The sequence below is a fragment of the Schistosoma mansoni genome, assembly GCF_000237925.1.
Source record: "Schistosoma mansoni, WGS project CABG00000000 data, supercontig 0221, strain Puerto Rico, whole genome shotgun sequence".
NCBI classification, from domain to species: Eukaryota; Metazoa; Platyhelminthes; class Trematoda; order Strigeidida; family Schistosomatidae; genus Schistosoma; species Schistosoma mansoni.
Genome location: NW_017386087.1, coordinates 271,764 through 290,846, shown reverse-complemented (window position 1 = coordinate 290,846; position 19,083 = coordinate 271,764). Strand labels below are relative to the sequence as shown.

At 39.6% G+C, this 19,083-nt stretch overlaps 1 protein-coding gene across 2 annotated transcripts in view; it reads right to left on the bottom strand.

Annotated features, from left to right (window-relative positions):
• Window positions 1–13,147, bottom strand: part of Smp_101370.1 (mesoderm induction early response 1 related) — a gene marked incomplete at both ends in the record, with an annotated part of 29,848 nt that extends 16,701 nt beyond the window's left edge. Inside the window, 4 exons of one of the 2 annotated variants that reach the window (XM_018792681.1) lie at window positions 3,524–3,923; window positions 5,069–5,440; window positions 10,185–10,533; window positions 13,132–13,147. In XM_018792681.1, the coding sequence (XP_018644446.1) occupies window positions 3,524–3,923; window positions 5,069–5,440; window positions 10,185–10,445 (1,033 nt within the window). Of the gene's footprint in view, window positions 1–3,523; window positions 3,924–5,068; window positions 5,441–10,184; window positions 10,534–13,131 lie in introns of those variants that run through there. The other variant, XM_018792682.1, reaches the window with a different exon arrangement.
• Window positions 13,148–19,083: the final 5,936 nt, after the last annotated feature.

Here is a 19,083-nt window from a genome sequence, read left to right as displayed (position 1 = left end):
CTTTTTGATATAGCCAAAATTCACATTTAGATATTGAATAAAAAGACGAATAGAGCAAGGAAATATTCCTTTTCAATTAATTTCTTATCATGGCTCTCTACAATAATAATTATAGCCAAGTGACATGTTAGATACTTTAACGAATCCAAATGTTTATAAAAATAACTGGGAATGCTAAGCGAAACAATTAGACGACAAATAATCACAGATACTAGCAAAAAATGAACAAATTAACATGTGGTTCAAGAATTGATAATAACAGATGTGATAAAATGCTTAGTAGGAAACCTAACATAAATGACTTAAGTAATAAGGAATTGGAAAACGAGGTTGTAAGATTGACAAAAAAGGAATTAGTTAAGAACAAAGAAACAAATATTGAAACTATGGGGGAATATAAAGTCAACAAGAAATTAAAAATCTATGAAAAAACTGCTCTTAAAAGACCTATGACCTATGGCCAATGCAGAAAGAAGGGTTGTACAAAATTCTAGATACAGAATTAAGTTTCCGGATATGGTTTGCATAAACCATGTGGTAGTGTTAGTGGGATATAATGGATAACTTCAGAAGCTGTGTTCAGGTTCGCTTGATGTCCTATCCCAACCAAGTGTGCGAGAATAGAACTCCTGACCACCTTTAATTTTACTTTGTTCAACCAGGTGGTGTTCCACAATACGGTGACGAAGTCGCTGAACTGTACGCTCGATACAACTGGGCCCACAGAACAGATGAATTGATGAACTGACATGTTCCTTGTGGACCGTACATCTCAGTTGAAGTCAATGTTAAAAGCAGTTGCCATTATGGACTGTTTCGAATCTATGAAACAGTGCTGAATATAACAGTGGAATCCATGACACAATTTTGGTCCTATTCGGGACTTGTCAGCTGGATGTACATGCATCCCAGTGTCAATGTTCACACTGAAACTCAAACTCAGCACCTTTCGTTTTAAACATAAGATGCGTTATTGAATCTAGATAGCCAATAACTTGGTCGGCAAAAGGTACTGGCTATTAAGTTCATATGAAAAATGTACCCGAAGTCGGTTAGGGTCAAAAAACCTCTTTCACAACGCATCCGAATCTCAGAGCATGTACATCAGGCTGACAAGTCCCGAATAGGACCAAAGTTATCTCATGGATGCCACTGCTAGCTACATATCAAATATACCAAGACTTATGACATGACGGCTATGTCGAAGCAAACCACTAAGGATGCACGCATAACAAAAGGCACTGATCAATCCCAATCCTGAATATCAACGAGAAATTACAAACCTTAATTATTAAACAGCACTAGCAAACATATTATTTATTATGAGACTAAAATCAGAGTCAAAGCATAAAGCTAGCATTCATTTTTACTTGTCCGTTGACATAGTTTGTGAAGATGTTAACAGAGTACCATGATTCCCAGTTGCGAAGGGAAGGTCGATGAGTTAATGGTACTATTAAACATTGCTAATCACGATAATTGAGTAAGTGCTGTTTGGAACGATTACGAGATCACCTAAAATCGGCGAACGGAACGAAGGATCAGCGACACAGCGAGAAGACAAGCTAAACTATTTCGATGCACCGCAGCCCTGCTAACTAGAGGTAGAAGACCAGGTTCAGATGAGGGAAAAAGGTATATTCCACAAGCAGTCAGAGGCACGAACAGACCAAGTACACAACTCAAGCATGTATACAGTACAAAAAGGTCTTTGAGAAACGTTACAAAATAGCGTATTAAGAGGCAACAAACCAGTGACATTTAGGGTCCTCCCAAGTGAGAAATGCAATCTGAAGCTAAAAATGTGCCTTTTTGGCGCGAAAACAAGAAATTCAAATTTCTAAAATAAAATTACAAAAATAAAACGTCTACCAAGTGATTCCCCAACAGTAACGTATTTCGAGGAAGGAAACAATGGGTAGATCAAGAAATAAAAGCTTAGACAGAGGAAATGAAATCAAAGGACGAAGCTTATCAGAACTACACAACATTATTAGCGTAATAAACTGAGAACAATCTGATAACACACTTGGTACTGTTTGTTTCTATCTTCCCCCTTGTTGTGTAGGACTGCAACCGATCAATCTCTTGTTGGCATATGTACATCCTGTACGGACTGCCTCGATATTGCCTTGAATTAAATATGAAGAAATCCCATTATGTTTTCTAGTTTAAATGTGTGTGGAAACATACATAGGGAAGAGTAATTGAGACTTGCAAGTTCATGTGACTGCTGAAAATGTACCGAAATCATATTAAGAACGGGTAAAGTCAAACGACCCAATAAAAGTAGATGACAAACACCCATCTTTCTCTATTCCCAAACATGGATGAAACGTCATAGGATGTGTTTTTGCATAAAAGTTGCTTAGGGCGGATACCCAGGTTTGTTGAAGCTCTAGCAAATGATAGATCAACCCACCCCCTTAGATATTTAAAAACAATCGGCGCTTACACTAAACCTACACTGTTAAGATTGAATTATTACAAAGAGTGACGTGAATCATTTTTTCATATGATATGCATTTGCCTCATTTTCCCATTTCTCTAGATAAACCTTCATTTTTTCATACGTAAATGTCTTAATACGTAAATGTGTGATTAGATTCGTTGGAATGTATTGCATGAATATACTATACCACATAGTTTTGACAAACTTTATTTTCTTATCACACTAACTAGGTTCGTCACAGGGACCGATTACTACAGAAAATAAACAAATAATACATAGTAGGGCTCTTAATTGCCAAGATATGATAAAAACTTTCACATTTCGATAGTACCTACATTTTACGTGCCGGTTCCCACTTATTTCTTATTAGCTCCAATAATCAAGGTTAGGTTTGCGCAAGGTAATACTTTTAAAATTAATTTCAGTGAAAACTGTAGTCCAATGGTTTAGACGATAAACCATAACAAATGGATGTGTTCATATGAAATTTATCCACATTTCGGATTTTGAAATCGAAAGAATAAGCGAATTACCAGTTCAGTAACACCATACATTCTGTTAATATTATCAGCTAAATATGGAGTGGCGGCGTATTTTTAAAATACTCGGTTTTCAATCATTAGGTCCCACATTTGAAACTCGCTTTACCTATTTCTACTTAGAGATTCTTGTAGATCGCCTGTCCTCAACCAAAACGTATGGGTTAAAATGAATTACATAAACTTGTACTTCGTGAATGAGCAAAATTAATCATACGTTACAGATGCTAAGTACACTATTGAGACACAAAATGGTAGAAAAATGATTAAGTTAGTAAACACACTAGACACGCAGTTTGGACGCAAAAGCTCAAAAATCACTATTATGTACCATATGGTATACGAATAAGAGACTCAAAAACACACATCACGGTCAGACTGGGATTAATTTCCAAATTTTCGACCCGATTTCGAATTGGTAGAGACGCAAAAGCAAACCATCACAGAGTGAAAATCTGGAGGCTTTTACAGGGAAATTTGGTTCCAAGGTTAATTATCACTTACATAACATGAATTTATCTAGTTTACTCACCAGTAATTGCACTCTTCCAAAAACGTGAAGAATAATCCTGGTTGGCTTCAAATTTATTGTCAGTGGTTTCCTCATTTTTATCGAATTGATTTTCTACATCCAGCTCAAAGTTAGGCACACTCGTATCAATATCCTCTTCCTCCAATCGATTCTCTTCATTAGGAGTTGCACTGTCCAATAATTCAGAAGTATGAATAGCTAGGTTAGATTTTGAGCGGGACCTAAGTAGATGACTACGCGATGAGCTTTTGCGACTAGTAGTTGAGTCTTCTGAGGCATGTTGTTTTGAATATTTAGGAGTTGCGGTGGCTGAAGGTGGATCGGGACATGATACATCTATAGATACTGGACTAGTGCTTTGCGAACAAGGGACTGAGTGTGGGTGTGGAAACACAGTGAGCTATGTATAGAAACGGGATATAATATCAATCTTGTAAGATTTACGCCAAACTTCATTTACATTATTAGAAATAAACTAAGATAATTCATACAATATATCATTCCGTCAATTAAGAATTTAATTCAGAGAATTGCAAGAGACTGTAAAAGACAAAATCCAAATTAAATATGATCGTTGCCACTTAGAGTTTATAATGATAATTTGACTGGAGAAACAATGTACAGCTTCGTGCGCTAGTTTATAAACTAAACCAACTGTGTAAAAGATGAAGAAATAACTTTAGCGTCTAAACTAATCGATTGTAAAGCTAGATCATAAAATAAATGAACCGGATTTTCGACCCAAAACTAGTCATTGAATGGACACGAGTGATATAAACGTTTACCCGTAAATCCCAATTGAAGTTAAATTGGTCAATGAATTGAAAATGAGTATTTAACTAGGAACTACTCTAAATCATCGTGTTAGACCGATCTGAAATTTCGTGAATTATATGTTTAAAGCGAAAATGTTGGTACGATTGAACGACAAACAGATCATTAAGATATTTTTAATGGTGTTCATTATGAAACAATATACCTATAAACCTACTAGATGGACATAATTTAAACGATGAAGGTGCGTCAACCTTTTTCCTGGAATCGTCCTATGTCTAGGTTGGGAATGTTAAATCCCCAGAACTTACTTGGTAAATGGCCTAATTTTGTAATTTTATTTTGAAAATTTGAATTTCCTTGTTTTCGCGCCAAAAGAGCTCTTTTCGCCTTTGAGTCGTATTTCCCATTTGGAAATATCTTTAACGTTGTATCTTTTTAGTGTGCTATTTTGTAATGCTCCCCAAGGACAACTTTGTACTGTATAAATACGTTTGATTTCTTCCTAGTGTGATTGCTTGTACTTCGGCTGCTTACGGAATATATTTTCCCCTACTTCGCCTTGGACTTCTTCCTCTAGTTAGCGGGGCCTGGGACACCGGATTAGATTAGCTTATCGTGTCACTGTGTCATTGACCTTCGTTCGTTTACCGAGAAATCGAATTAACATCAAGCATATCAGTCTAGAACACAGCTTTCTGTCAAAACAATGATTTCAACTGAAATAACAATATAAAAATTATACACTGCCAATTCCTGCAAATAACTCACACAACGTAATGGAGGTGTATCGGCTTTGTTTTTATCTACCAACGCATCGACATCTGACGATGAACGAAAGGTTGGGTAATCAGCTGATAATACTGGTCTAGTTCCTCCAGTAGAAATATCATTACTTCCAATATTTAAGCAAACAGATGCGTGAGCAGCACAACGAAACTTCTTAGCTGGAGGTAATGATAACAATAACTCCTGTGATGAAGCTAAACTTGGAGTAACAGTGTGTCGAATGCTTTTTAAGCGCCCAGATTTACCTCTGGAAACGTTGCTGCAGTTTCCTGCAGCAGTGTCGCTATTGTGTCCGTAAGAGTTTGCAGGAATTCCGTATATAGCTAGAAGTTCATCTAATGACATTTGACTTTCCTAAAATCAAAAGAGTAAAAAAATTGCAAAGCACTGAAGATTTTTCTAACTATTTATACACATGTAAATAGCTAACGCAAAATTGAGTATCGAAATAACGGGAAAATAAAAACATGTATGAACCTTACATCTACTATACCAACCCCGATCGTTGCTGCTAGCTTGACGTGGTGGTCGGGCTTGCCTATCGTGATGAACCAATCGAGATATACTGACTGGAACAATCGTTCCTCAAGGCCCTACCATGTCAGACAGGTCGGTTGAAGAGCGGTAAGACTAGAAGCAGTAAACCTAAGGTACGAAAGCGAAGTCGTACTGCTGGCAGTAAGGTGTTTCCTTCAGACAACCAGCATAACAGCGATGCTGCCTTCCCACAAGGAGGGGTGGGGTTAGAAAAGGTCGACCCTAAAAATGCACACCTCGCCTTATCCCACGGATTTCCGTTTCCAGCGGTAAGGTCTTTTGAAGAACGGAGCTAACACGTCAAAAATCCCCCACAAAAAGGCCGTGTGTGACCGGCCTGAGGCAGTTGTCCCTTGGGCACTGCGGTTACGCTCTCAGGTCACTAAACCCACTTCTAATCCAATTTCCTTTTCAAGTACCTCTAGAAAAACCCTTCCACGGTTGGGCAACCGGGAAGTGATAACAACCCTTATACCTCGAGCAGCACTGAAGATCACTGTATTCATAATCAATCTCCCTCTTCAATTCCCATTATTCCTCCTACCTCGACTTTCAACCCTAAACTTCCTCTCTTGACTTCCTCCTCGAGTGTCACCATAGCCAATGATTCTAGTGCGCAAAACACTGTCCCAGGTCTACTAAAACCTCGCTCAAAACTACACATTGGAGCCTTCAACGAATGTACCCTAAGTCAAATCGGCCAACAGACCTCCTTGGCTAAGACCCTAGAGTCTCGTACCATTGATGTATACTGTGTCTCCGAAACACGCATACAGGATCCCAGTGTGGTCATTCACTTGGCCTCACCTCGCCAAAATGGACAGCTAACAAAATACACCCTCCGTGTATCTGGCGACCCCATGACTAGTTCTCGTGGACTTGCAGGTGTAGGCATAGCACTTAGTACAAGGGCAGAACAAGCACTACTAGGATGGATCCCCGTTAACAGTCGCCTGTGTGCTGTCCGGCTAAATGGCTCCGTAAGAACTCGGAAGAATAGGGACACACATCGTTGCCTTTTCGTCGTCTCTGCCTACGCTCCCACTGACTGCAGCCATGATGAAGTGAAAGATGACTTTTACAGAAAGCTCCCTGAACTTCTTCAAAAAGCTAAGCGCTCAGACATAGTACTCATTTCGGGTGACTTTAATGCCCAATTAGGCAGCTTAAATCAAACAGAAAGACATTTAAGTGAGTATTTTAGTATTCCGGCTCAACGAACCGATAATGGTGATCGTCTGTTGCAGCTATGCTCAGACAATCGTTTATTTTTAGCAAGCACTAATTTTAAGCATAAGGAGAGACATCGCCTAACATGGAGACCACCTGCACCAAACCAACGATGGACTCAAATAGACCATATTGCCATCAGTCATCGTTGGAGATACTCGATAGAAGATTGTCGCTCGTTCTGGAATATATGTTTAAACTTTGATCATGCTTTAATATGAGCACGCATTTGTTTGCGCCCTACTGGACGCAGGAAAACTACACTAAGACCCATTAAAATTGAACTGAGTGACGAGAAAGCCAAAAGTAAGTTCGAGGAACAACTGAGTTCACATCTAGGCAGTTCTGTAAACGAGACTGACCCGGATGCTGCCTGGGAAGACATACGAACAGCTGTGGAAACAGCAGTAACATCTATTAGTAATTTAAACCATAAGGTCCCAAAAAAAACAGTGGATTTCATCCAAGTCTATTGCACTGATAGATTCTCGTAAACTCATCCCATCAGGCTCTGAACACGATAAAGAGCGAAAGCAAATCAGTTCTAGGTTAAACAAAAGTCTACGGAACGATCGTGGGTAGTGGTGGGCAACGGAAACGAAATAAATGGGGAAGGTAGCCGCTGTAGGCAACATCAAACAACTCTTCAGACTAATAAAAGAAACCGGAACTAGGAAGTCAATTGTAAGCGAGACAACCTCGGAAAAGACAAAACTTTTATGTGCTCTCAGCCCAGACGTTTAGAGCGATGGGTGGAACACTTTAGAGAACAGTTTAGCTGGTCTTCAGCTACTCTACAGTTATCCACCATTCCTAAACAGTCTGAATGGAACAATGAAGCAGGTCCCCTGACTCTAGTTGAAGTTCAAAAGCCTATAGCTAATCTGAAACGAAGAAGAGCAGCTGGTCCATATGGATCGGCTCCAGAGGTCGTTAAATATGGTGGTCCAATTTTAGCGACTAGGTTGACTAATATTCTGGCTAAAATCTAGGAGTTGGACGTAATACCATCCGACTGGTCACAATCACTGATTATCCCAATAAAAAGGGCCATAATCATCCTGTGATAACCATAGAGGGATTAGCTTGACTAACATAGCATCTAAAATGCTAGCCTCAATAATTATCGCGTCCTAACTAAGACTCGTGAACTGCAAACACGAGGAAATCAGGCCGGTTTCAGACCTGGTCGTGGCTGCATCGACCACATATTCACTATTCGTCAGGTTTTAGAACACAGACATGTTTATCGGCGTCCGACAATGATAGTTTTTTCTTGACTTGAAAGCAGCATTTGACTCTGTAGACCGAGAGGCTCTGTGGCAGTGTCTGTGACTGAAAAGTGTACGTTAGTACTACATAAACCTTTTGAAGGCTCTTCACTCGAACACTACCAGTCGAGTGAGAGCTTATGGCAAACTGTCATCTGATTTTACAACCTCAAGTGGTGTCCGACAAGATTGTCCACTATCCCCATTTTTGTTTAACTTCATTATAGACCTATTGCTGGAAATAACGCTCTCGTCGACTGAATTTCCGGGTTTCGATCTCCTACCAGGAGGTCCACTTATCGACCTAGAATACGCAAATTGCATAGTCCTGTTTGGTGAAGACGCTGACAAAATGCAGGGTCTTCTGTTAGAACTGAGTAATAATGCCAGGATGTTTGCGTTGCGTTTCTCCCTATCTAAATGTAAATTGTTACTCCAGGACTGGCCTGGCCTGCATCAACACCTGAACTAAGGATAGGGAGTGAAGTAGTCGAACGCGTCGACAACTTCACTTATCTTGGAAGTCTGATCAGACCTAATGGGTTGATGTCTGACGAAATCTCTGCACGGATTCAAAAAGCTCGATTAGATTTTGCCAACTTACGTCACCTATGGCGAAGACGAGATATCCGTCTATCAATTAAGGGACGAGTATACTGCGCAGCAGTTCGCTCTGTTCTACTTTACAGCTGTGGAACGTGGCCATTAAGAGTAGAAGATACTGCCAAGTTACTAATATTTGACCACAGATGCCTTAGAAATATTGCTCTCATCTACTGGGATCACCGGGTAAGTAATAGTGAGGTTAGACGCAGGGTATTAGGAAATGATGGTAAATCGGTTGATGAGTTTGTGAATCTTCATCGACTGAGATGGTTGGGCCATGTGTTATGTATGCCTGGACACCGATTGCCACGACGCGCACTGCTGACTAGTTTGGGGATGGTTGGAAGAGAGTTAGGGGCGGCCAAACCAAAACGTGGAATCAGTGCTTGAAGTCACTAACTTCTGGTCTGAGCCATGTTGGCAGATGCAGATTACTTGATTGTGGCCCGCGTGACTATCGTAACCAATGGTTGGAGACTCTAGGTGACATGGCTCAGAATCGATCACAATGGCGTAGGTGTATACACTCTTTGTCTTAAACTATAAGATTAAAGTTGCTTCATATCTTTCTTCCTGTACTATTTCCTTACATACAATCTTTCCTTCATATATTACCACCATCAAATTAACTACGTCAATGAATTCGGTGTCCATCTTGTTGTCCTAATGAGGTATGGCAACTTGTACTGATGCATATATGTGCCTGGTCCTACGTTGTAGTTGACTGACTGACTATACCAACTGTAAGGAAATAAATACAGAAATACAGCATCTTATATCAGGAAGGGCTAAATGAGATGCCTTCCAAAGTGCTGAAGGTATGCATTTTGAGAACATTCACCAAATAAAGTTAAACTAATAAAGTATAGCTTTTATAATATGACTTCCAACAATTGTGTAAGATATAACAGGGGTTAAATGGTATTTAAGAACTCTAACATATGGTGATAAAAGTCAAAGTCGAGTGAATTTTGTGTACAACTGACTGACTTTTGATAAGAACGCATAATATCAGACCTTATATAGCCCACACTTCTAGGGTTTTAAATCAAAACCGATGTTATTATTGGACTACTTAAACTACAAGTTATTTTATGCATAATGTGGCTGTGTATATGATCTAGTCACCAGTGCTAACGTACCTAGGTACAATGCCAGATAATTTAGACTCCCAAGAGACATTCCTTCTCGACAGGCTTGATAAAACATGAAAACTAGGTCAACGCTTTCATTTATTGTCTTGAAACAAGTTAGCAACAGTAAGACTAATCGTTGATCCATTTTGAAACCTTATACTTCAAAGGAACTACTGTGATCGAATTCGGAATATAATGAAGTTTAGAAGCAAAAACTTCTCATTTGGTTATTTTTCACACTAAATAAGGTTAGAAATGCTGTATGCAACATAATTACAGCACGAAACATTTTAAGCTGTGCAGATTAATTTAACTCACTTTCACTAGACTTGATACTTCTTCCTCATCAGCAGCATCTTCCTCCGGAGGAATACTGTCATCATCTTCCACCGAAACATCTCGTTCGTCAAAATCACTATCGCTCATTCCATCAGCTTTACGTACGGTGCCATCTAGATAAGGCCCAGGATTGTCTGCAGATCGATCAGTTGTTTCGGTCGTGCTGGGACCATAATCTGTCTGATGTTCAGACGACTGTGAACCAGGTAAAGTTGGTTCCCGACTTTTTTCAGTTAACATGATTTGTGAAATCCAGGTTTAAAAAGCTATTTACATAAAGTTCTGTAACGTACAAAACCAAAGGATTCCAGGGATCAAATATACTACCCTATATATCGAAACAAAACCACAGAACGTCAGTGATAAAGATGTGTCGTCTAGATGGAACGATTATTTCCAGAAATTAAATTGCCATCTCAAAACGTCAAACATCCAGGCCAGCTGTCTGCTATGTTTTACGTTAGTAAAGTAAGTTTCTAATCACGAGTTACGACATTTTGAAATGGTTTTCATAAATAGCTTACAAAGGTAGAAAGACTGTCTGTATAAGCATCAAGTAAAATTCATTTGTTGGTCTGTCTTTTAACATTTGCTTTTCCTTATATACTCTATGAGGTTTATTAGGTGATTTGAGTAAGGCTCTTGGTAGACTCAATTCAGTATGTACTGGAAAAACTGCCAGTCAGTTGCGACATCCATGAACGAAATAATAGTTTGTAAAACAAAACTTAAAGGACGATGGTTACATGCATTGACCTTTCAGTCAGGATGAGGTTTATGAACTCTATTAGGGAAATATAAAATTAACCTGCCTTGAACCATTTTGAACATCAAACTCAGTCAGTCAGTCAATCACAATGTAGAACTTCGTACGTACGTACATCAGTTTGAGTTGCCATACCACATCAGCACAGAGATGCAATTGGCGATTCCAATCCCGTAGTGGTAGAAGTAGTAAGAGTATAAGCATTAATGTGAAAGATTAGGGTTTAAGAAGTTCTTCAAGGAGTATGATCCAGTGAAGTATATTTGGAAAGAGAAAAAAAGATAGGGACATGAAGAATTCAGAAGATTAGAATTTGGCAGAACACAAAGAGTGGATGCACCTTCGCCATTGCAAACGATTTTCAGCTATGTCATTCAAGGTCTCTAACCATCGATTGCTATCATCTCGCGGATCCCAACTAGGTAGTCTACACCTACCAACATGGCTCAGTCCACTTGTCAGTGACTTCATGGATTTGTGCCACGTTTTTGTCTGGCCGCCCCTAGCTTTCTCCCAACTACTCCTACACCATAAAACATCGCACTTCGGGGCAGTGGGTGGTTGGGCATACGTAACACGTGTACAGCCATCTTAACTGATGAAGTTTCACTACTTTATCAATTGACTTGCCATCCCTTATTTATATTTATTTATACACATAAATATTGGTACATGGAAGTACCAGATACATATGCGCCACACAAATCAAATGAGATTTGTGTGAGGACTGTGATACTACCCAGGTGCCCAAACTGAAGCAGGTGGTCTTCTTAGGGGGCCACACCCCGAGCCTTTCACCTAAAGGTCTGATCTACAAGGCAGTGGAGCATCGTGAGGCGATGCATTCCCATGGTAGCCGGTGACCAACAATTGATTCATACGTCATTCGTTCCCCCAGGATACTGGAGCCCATGTGCACCATTGGTTTGGAATAAGGGTTTTCCAACTCCCCTAGGTGGACTTTCCGTGTCCACCAACCCGGTTAAAGCGCCGGATATTCGCTTTTTGTCCTCTCAATTTCGTATACAACACCCCCGCCACGAGAAGGCAGTGAGTAGGACTTCCCTGGCAGAGGCTACATTACGCATGGCCATGTGAGAGTATTTCGAGAGGGAGAGCGGACTCTCCCCACTCTCGGCCATACCAGGGCATTTGGGGGCCGGTAATGTCAAGCCATTCGCTATATATTTTGATAAGCAGGGTGTGAAGTCTCCCCTAAATTAGGATCAGATTAGAACACTAGAAGGCCAAACTGTGACATTGCACTGACTTATTGTATCGCCGATGGGTAATATAATCACTCTAAAATCCATAGGTGTAACTTTTACAGACAGAAAACAGGTATTAAAACACCAGCTGTTTATGACCATTTAGAAAGATAGAACCACAACTCATTTTTAACCCTGAGGATTAAACCGACAGGAAGAACGCTTCAACAAACAAATTAAGTAGCCTAAAACCACTCTTCAATCACCCACTCTATTTAAAACAAATGAAAAATTGATAAAGGTGAAGAACACTCAGCAACTATGAACGGCATAGTAATCTGTGATGGAAAGAAATAACGTCTAGAAACCAAGTCAGGCTTTATTAAGGTTTTGGAACTCTCCTGTTCGATAAAAGCTTGCCAAGATTTGTATATCATGGAAGCATTAGGCATTGGATGTGACGGAGATGACAAGGGATAAAGTGAGTAGAAACAGGATGACGATAATTAAAGTATTAGTGTCAATGGCAGTTGATTTAAGTTGTGGGACACGATTTCGGCACATATATTTCAGGCGAAAGACGACAAGCCGTGGGTAACAAATGGTTTCTAGTTCTCTTCTTGGAGCTGTACACTGAGGGGGTCGAGCTTATAGCAGCTCACATACAATTGAGTTTGTTTACATCTAATCTGGTTAAGCCCTTTTGTTAACTTATTTAACTGACAGTCATTCATACAATAACAACCTATATATACCATTGTACTTTTATTATATACTCTTGAGCATTGCTTACTGCCTACGCATGTATTCATTCCGCTAGCCTTATTATTAATCGCTTAATTGATCCGATGATTCATGCTTTTCCACTTATTATATATATATATATATATATATATATATATATATATATATACTGGCACGCACACAAAGAGCTGTGCCAAAAAAGACCTACCTACAGGACAATAATTCCGCGCCTGTTCTAGCGGGAGAGAATGAAAACGACGTTCATGATATCAATAATGAAAATGTCTTGAGGACCAATTTGCACGTCTTCAGTAATAAGGATAGTAGGTTGATGAACTTGTGTTAATCCTGACAGATTTCCTTCCAGTGAAGGTCCAGCTTCTTCTTGAAAATGTTCACTGATGGTGCTGATACCACTTGTTCTGGTAATGAGTTCCAGTCATTGACCACTCGATGAGAAAAACGGGACCCCACCTTTAGTTTATTAGATTGCGGTTTCAGAACCTTCTTGCTATGACCTCGGAGATCATTAGTGCTGGAGGGAGCAAAAAGATAAGACATATTAACACCCAAATCATAATTAAAGATACGAAATGCCAGTATAAGGTCACCTCCTACGATAAGATAAGGGGAAAAGGTTTAGACGTTTCAAACGCTCATCGTAAGGGAGTTTAGAAAGACCCTTCATTATTTTTGTCCCCACACGCTGGACATGCTCAAGTGATTTAGTATCCTTTATCAGACATGGGCTAGCAGCTTGGATACAGTATTCTAAGTGTGGCCTTACACAGGTGGGATATAAAATTCGAAACATCTCCTTGTCAAAGCATCTAAATGCTCAGTAAAGTGACCATAGCGCATAATAGCCTTTGGAAGCAGCCGCATTGCAGTACCTAGCAGTTTTCAAGTCGTGACTTATAGTTACTCCTAAGTCTTTATGTTCTTGAACGCGTGGAAGAGATGTACCATTAATTGTATAATAGTAACTATTGCCGTGCCGGATGTGCATGAGCACGCTCTTCCTGGAATTAACGTCCAAGCCCCGATCATGAGCCCATCTAAATAATTCGTCTAAATCAGCTTGCAGATGACAACGATCAGTCTCACTTCTTATTGTTCACCAGATTTTAACATCATCCGCAAACCATAATGTCGACGACTAAAGTAATAGAGGTAGTTCATTAACAAACAGAAACAAAAGTAAAGGGCCTACCACACATCCTAAATTCGTAAATTTTGACCGGTTTCCATTCGGATAGCGTTCCATTGACCATCACTCTCTGTCTGCGGTCACATAAGAAGCTTCCTATCCATTCCTGTATAGCACCTGTTATTCCAAAGCTCGAGAGCTTCTGCATAAGACCTAAGTGTCAAACCTTGTCAAACGCTTTGCTAAAATCTATGAATATCACGTCAACAGATAGGCCGTTATCTAGGACAGCTGTCCAATCCTCTCTCGCAATAAGTAAGTTAGTTAAGCATGAACGCTTGTTACGAAACCCATGTTGCTCGGGACTTAACAGGTTATACGAATCTATGTGACTCAGTAGCTTATCCTGGATTATTTTTTCAAGTAACTTAACTACTATGCTGGTCAGGCTGACAGGCCGGTTCCAGGTATTTGGCAATGTTTAATGGGCGATAGTCTAGTCACTCAACTGCACTAATTCTAGTCAGTTCGGTAGCTATCTGTGGGTTTGTATATCTGTAGTGACCTACTTTTATGACGAGAACGCGATTGGTACAATGGAAGCAATTATTACTATAACCAATTGTACCAGTGATTATTTTGCCGTACTTGTTTGCTTAACTGTACCAAAGAGACTTTTCCTTCCGTTGGCCATCTTGCTTCTACGAACGAGCTTACGCTCCACCCTTTTTGTCTGTAATATTTGGCATGTCTCAGTATTCTTTCGATACCACGAGATCGCCAACAAATATATCTTGTTTGTACCATTAACAACCTTTTGTTTTTTGGCCTAAAGAGGGATCCAAGTCGATATCTGGCACGCAATCTTATTGTAGTGGTGATCACAGTCAATCTCGACTCGACACGCCATCTACATATCTTGTCTGCATCATGGCAGTAGGGTTTCTAGGTCCCAGTATCTATCATATCACCATTCAGGAGCCTGGTCAGTGTCACTGTGGAAAATAATGAATTGATAGTTCGATTGCTGAGAGAAGACTATTGTTCCAAGAAGTGAATAAATATGTAGGTTCACTTGTCGATATTCCATACTGTGCTGGAGGTCTTGAGGGCAGGGATGAAAATGGAAACGGAGGTCATAATAAGCGAAGTGGAAAGCCGCTACTACTGCGTAGTAATGATAACAGTGGGTAAATTATGAGACTTATTTGCAAAGCTAGTTCAAACTTCAGACTATAATCATTGGGTAAGTACGTCTTTGTCAAGTCATTTCTTGAAGCTATCTCTTGTGCCTTCAATCCCAGGGTATTTTTCACCTGACTTATTAGTCAATTGGGATACGATCCATGCAATTGTAGCACTGTGCCAAACCAATGACGTTCAGCCGCTATGAGCAGCCTATTGTCCGTATTGGCCCTTTGTCTTCCTAGACCTACCAGTTGAGTCCAGAACACCAATATCGGCTTCCACCATACTAGTCATTTATTCCAAATATACCTGGTGTATATACAAGCCAAATGGACCACATCACATCATGAACTGGGAAATAACATTTGTACAAGACCAAGTCAAAAAGTGACTGTGATCGTGAGACCGTATTTAATTAGTTGGACATAACTTGAGAACAGTAAATCGTTTAATGATTGACTGTGGGTCAAAATAGAGCTTATAATGAGAGGAATATAGATATATAGATAAATAATCTGGTCACCAAATAGTTATACAATAAAAATATACATAATATTAGTCCATCAATAGTTCTCAGAAGTTGCCCGTAATTTAATTTTCACTAGGTTACGACACTGTCCACAGGAGAAGCTTTGGTCATTTCGGAAGTAAGAGCGTTTCAATTGTGGGCATGCCTGGGTCTTCGCTCTTTGATGTGCGCACTTGTGTTCTCATGCACTACATTTGGTGTGGCTGGCATCCAGGAGAGGGATTTGTGCTGTTCTGCGGATGCCGATGCGGACCTGCAACTGAGGTGCTAGTTGGTGTGGTGTGTGCTACGTATATCGACCTAGGTAGTATATAACTGTCATAACGCTCGGATTTCCTCGTCTGCAATAATCGGACGTTAAGTTACTTTAGACCGATATCTACACTACATTCCCTCCATGTGTCCATCATAAAGGACTTCAACACAACTCAGGTCAAGAACACGTGATTAGTCTGACTAGAAAGTAGATATGTTTCCAAACCACAAACCGACAACAAGCAGACACAATCCAACAAAAATCAGCAACAATATCAATAATAACAACGACAATAATGAAAATATAGACAGGAGAATATATAACTCATTTAAGGACTGTCAAACTATCGACTAGTCTGGCTTCATTACTTCAAGGAATTTTACATGTGCTCGTGGAATTCGGCCTCTTTGTAGCAGAACAAAGCTTCTTAATTGTCGGTCCAAACTGGCATTTGCTGAAATGGGGAAGGCGGAAGAGTCTTAACCGTAAACAACTTAGGAGTTTGTTCGGTATAGCAATGAACGAGAAAAAATATCCGAAAATATGAAAACAATATCATACCATATAAAAACGAAAATGAGAAGGTGATTCATAAAGTTTCGAAAAGAAGCACACTCACAGTTTACGAAAAGGAGTACCAGATTGTGTCGGTCTCATGACTAAAGGTGCCACAGGTATTCAGAGTTTGACAATTCCTTAAGCAGTAGCACGTTTATAATCATAGTATGACAACCCAGGCAAAAAGAATCCCGAAATGAAGAAGTGAGGAGATATATTTGAAGAGTTGTTGATATATTTGGAAGCGTTTAACCTAAGCTGGTCAACGGTTGTAAGAGATGCATAGTACAGAGTACCCACTCGTGATCTGGTGAGGATGCGTGACCGAACGTTTTCAGCTAGGTGTAACCAGCAAACCTAAGGAGATCAACATCGATGTCGAGAACTCACAGAACTATTTGCTTTTTGGATTTATTTACCGCCACACTGGTGGCAAGCACAAGCACAGTCAACATATGGATAGACCATAACGACCAAAGTCCCTATACAAATATTCCGGCATGCTCTCCGATCAAACAGTCAGAGGTTGACATTTATCCACTGAGCCACACTGTGACCATGAGTTTAGTCAATGACCTGGCAAAAGACAACAGTAAATTTAGTAATTAAAGGTCTCTGTATCATGTTCATTTAATAGTTTTACGTTTCTTATATCACATACTCCATTTTACACTTTTTAAGTTTATAATTTGCAAGCGTTAATTTTTAAACGCTGTATTTTATTAAGCATGCTCAGATTTTAAATTCCAATAAAATACAACAGTGTATTGTAAATATGTTCTCCGCAGATCTGCCAGTACCTCACGGTTTCAAACCTCAATTGTCACACGAGCTTCACGTGTAAACTACCGTTATCACAGGACTCTAACGTAATAAGCATGCATATCACCTACATTGGGACTACTTTCTTTTGGGTTTTGAACTTTAGGAGATTCAGGAGAGTTTTTCGGTGGTTGCATATTCGTAGAGTTAGATGTCCTCTTAGAATCGGACTTAATTTTATGACCTTTAGGATTATGATACGCTTGTGAGTTTGATGCTGGTAGTCTGTAGTTATCTCGGCCTGCTTTTCGCTGGCATGGTGTTCTATCTGGTAGAATCTTAATATCCTTGAAAATCCGTTTCTGCTGGAATTAAATTGGAGGAATTTAAAAACTCACTAGCGTCTACAGATGAGTTGAATTTGAACAAGATCGGTGAGTGCATATCAGGGTGACTTCTTTTTAATCTTGTGCATACACATGTTACGTGTGTCACATTGCTGGCTCTAAGCAGACTAGTTTTGATATTTTTGAGGGCACATGAGTCCGGTATATTAAACACAATTGCATTGCTAGATCGCCTTATTCTTTCAAATACCTCTGATGCAACACGATCTAGGAAGTCATTTATGTCATTCATTTGATCTGGAGTCTCTGTGAGGTTAGGGTTGATGAGAAACTTGAGGGGATTGAGAATGTTCATGTCAACTTGCAGTCTTTTTATATCATTCGCATGGTTGCAGTTGTGATTATCATCATTGTTTACCAACAGAGTCTTCAACACGTCTGGAATGGAGACAACTGGTAAAAGCTTGTCTGCCTCCGGATGAACTGAGTAGCTCGTCTCGTTGAAACTGTCAGTAGCAATTTTAGATTGTGTAGTTTTCCTACGTTTGGCTGGACGCCTACAAGCAGGGGCCGTTATGACAGGACTCTAACGTAATTTTTTATATACAGTAAAGTGATTATTATTATTTTCTTCTGCTATTGATTTCTAATGTTTAGCAGCTCACGTTCAGTTGAGTTTGTTCACATTTAATTTGGTTAAGCCTTTTTGTATGTGCACATCGGGAATTTTAACTTATCTACTACCATATTCGAAATATTTTTTATATTCTGATTTCAGTGTATATAAACTTCTAAAAGCACTACTGTATTCTTTTGACCTTCCATTCTAATCTTCTCTGGCCTCACGGACGTATATGAACTCAAGCTATCACATATTTGTAATAAGGTACACGATAGTTCTACCACACATCCTAAATTCGTAAATTTTGACCGGTTTCCATTCGGATAGCGTTCCATTGACCATCACTCTCTGTCTGCGGTCACATAAGAAGCTTCCTATCCATTCCTGTATAGCACCTGTTATTCCAAAGCTCGAGAGCTTCTGCATAAGACCTAAGTGTCAAACCTTGTCAAACGCTTTGCTAAAATCTATGAATATCACGTCAACAGATAGGCCGTTATCTAGGACAGCTGTCCAATCCTCTCTCGCAATAAGTAAGTTAGTTAAGCATGAACGCTTGTTACGAAACCCATGTTGCTCGGGACTTAACAGGTTATACGAATCTATGTGACTCAGTAGCTTATCCTGGATTATTTTTTCAAGTAACTTAACTACTATGCTGGTCAGGCTGACAGGCCGGTTCCAGGTATTTGGCAATGTTTAATGGGCGATAGTCTAGTCACTCAACTGCACTAATTCTAGTCAGTTC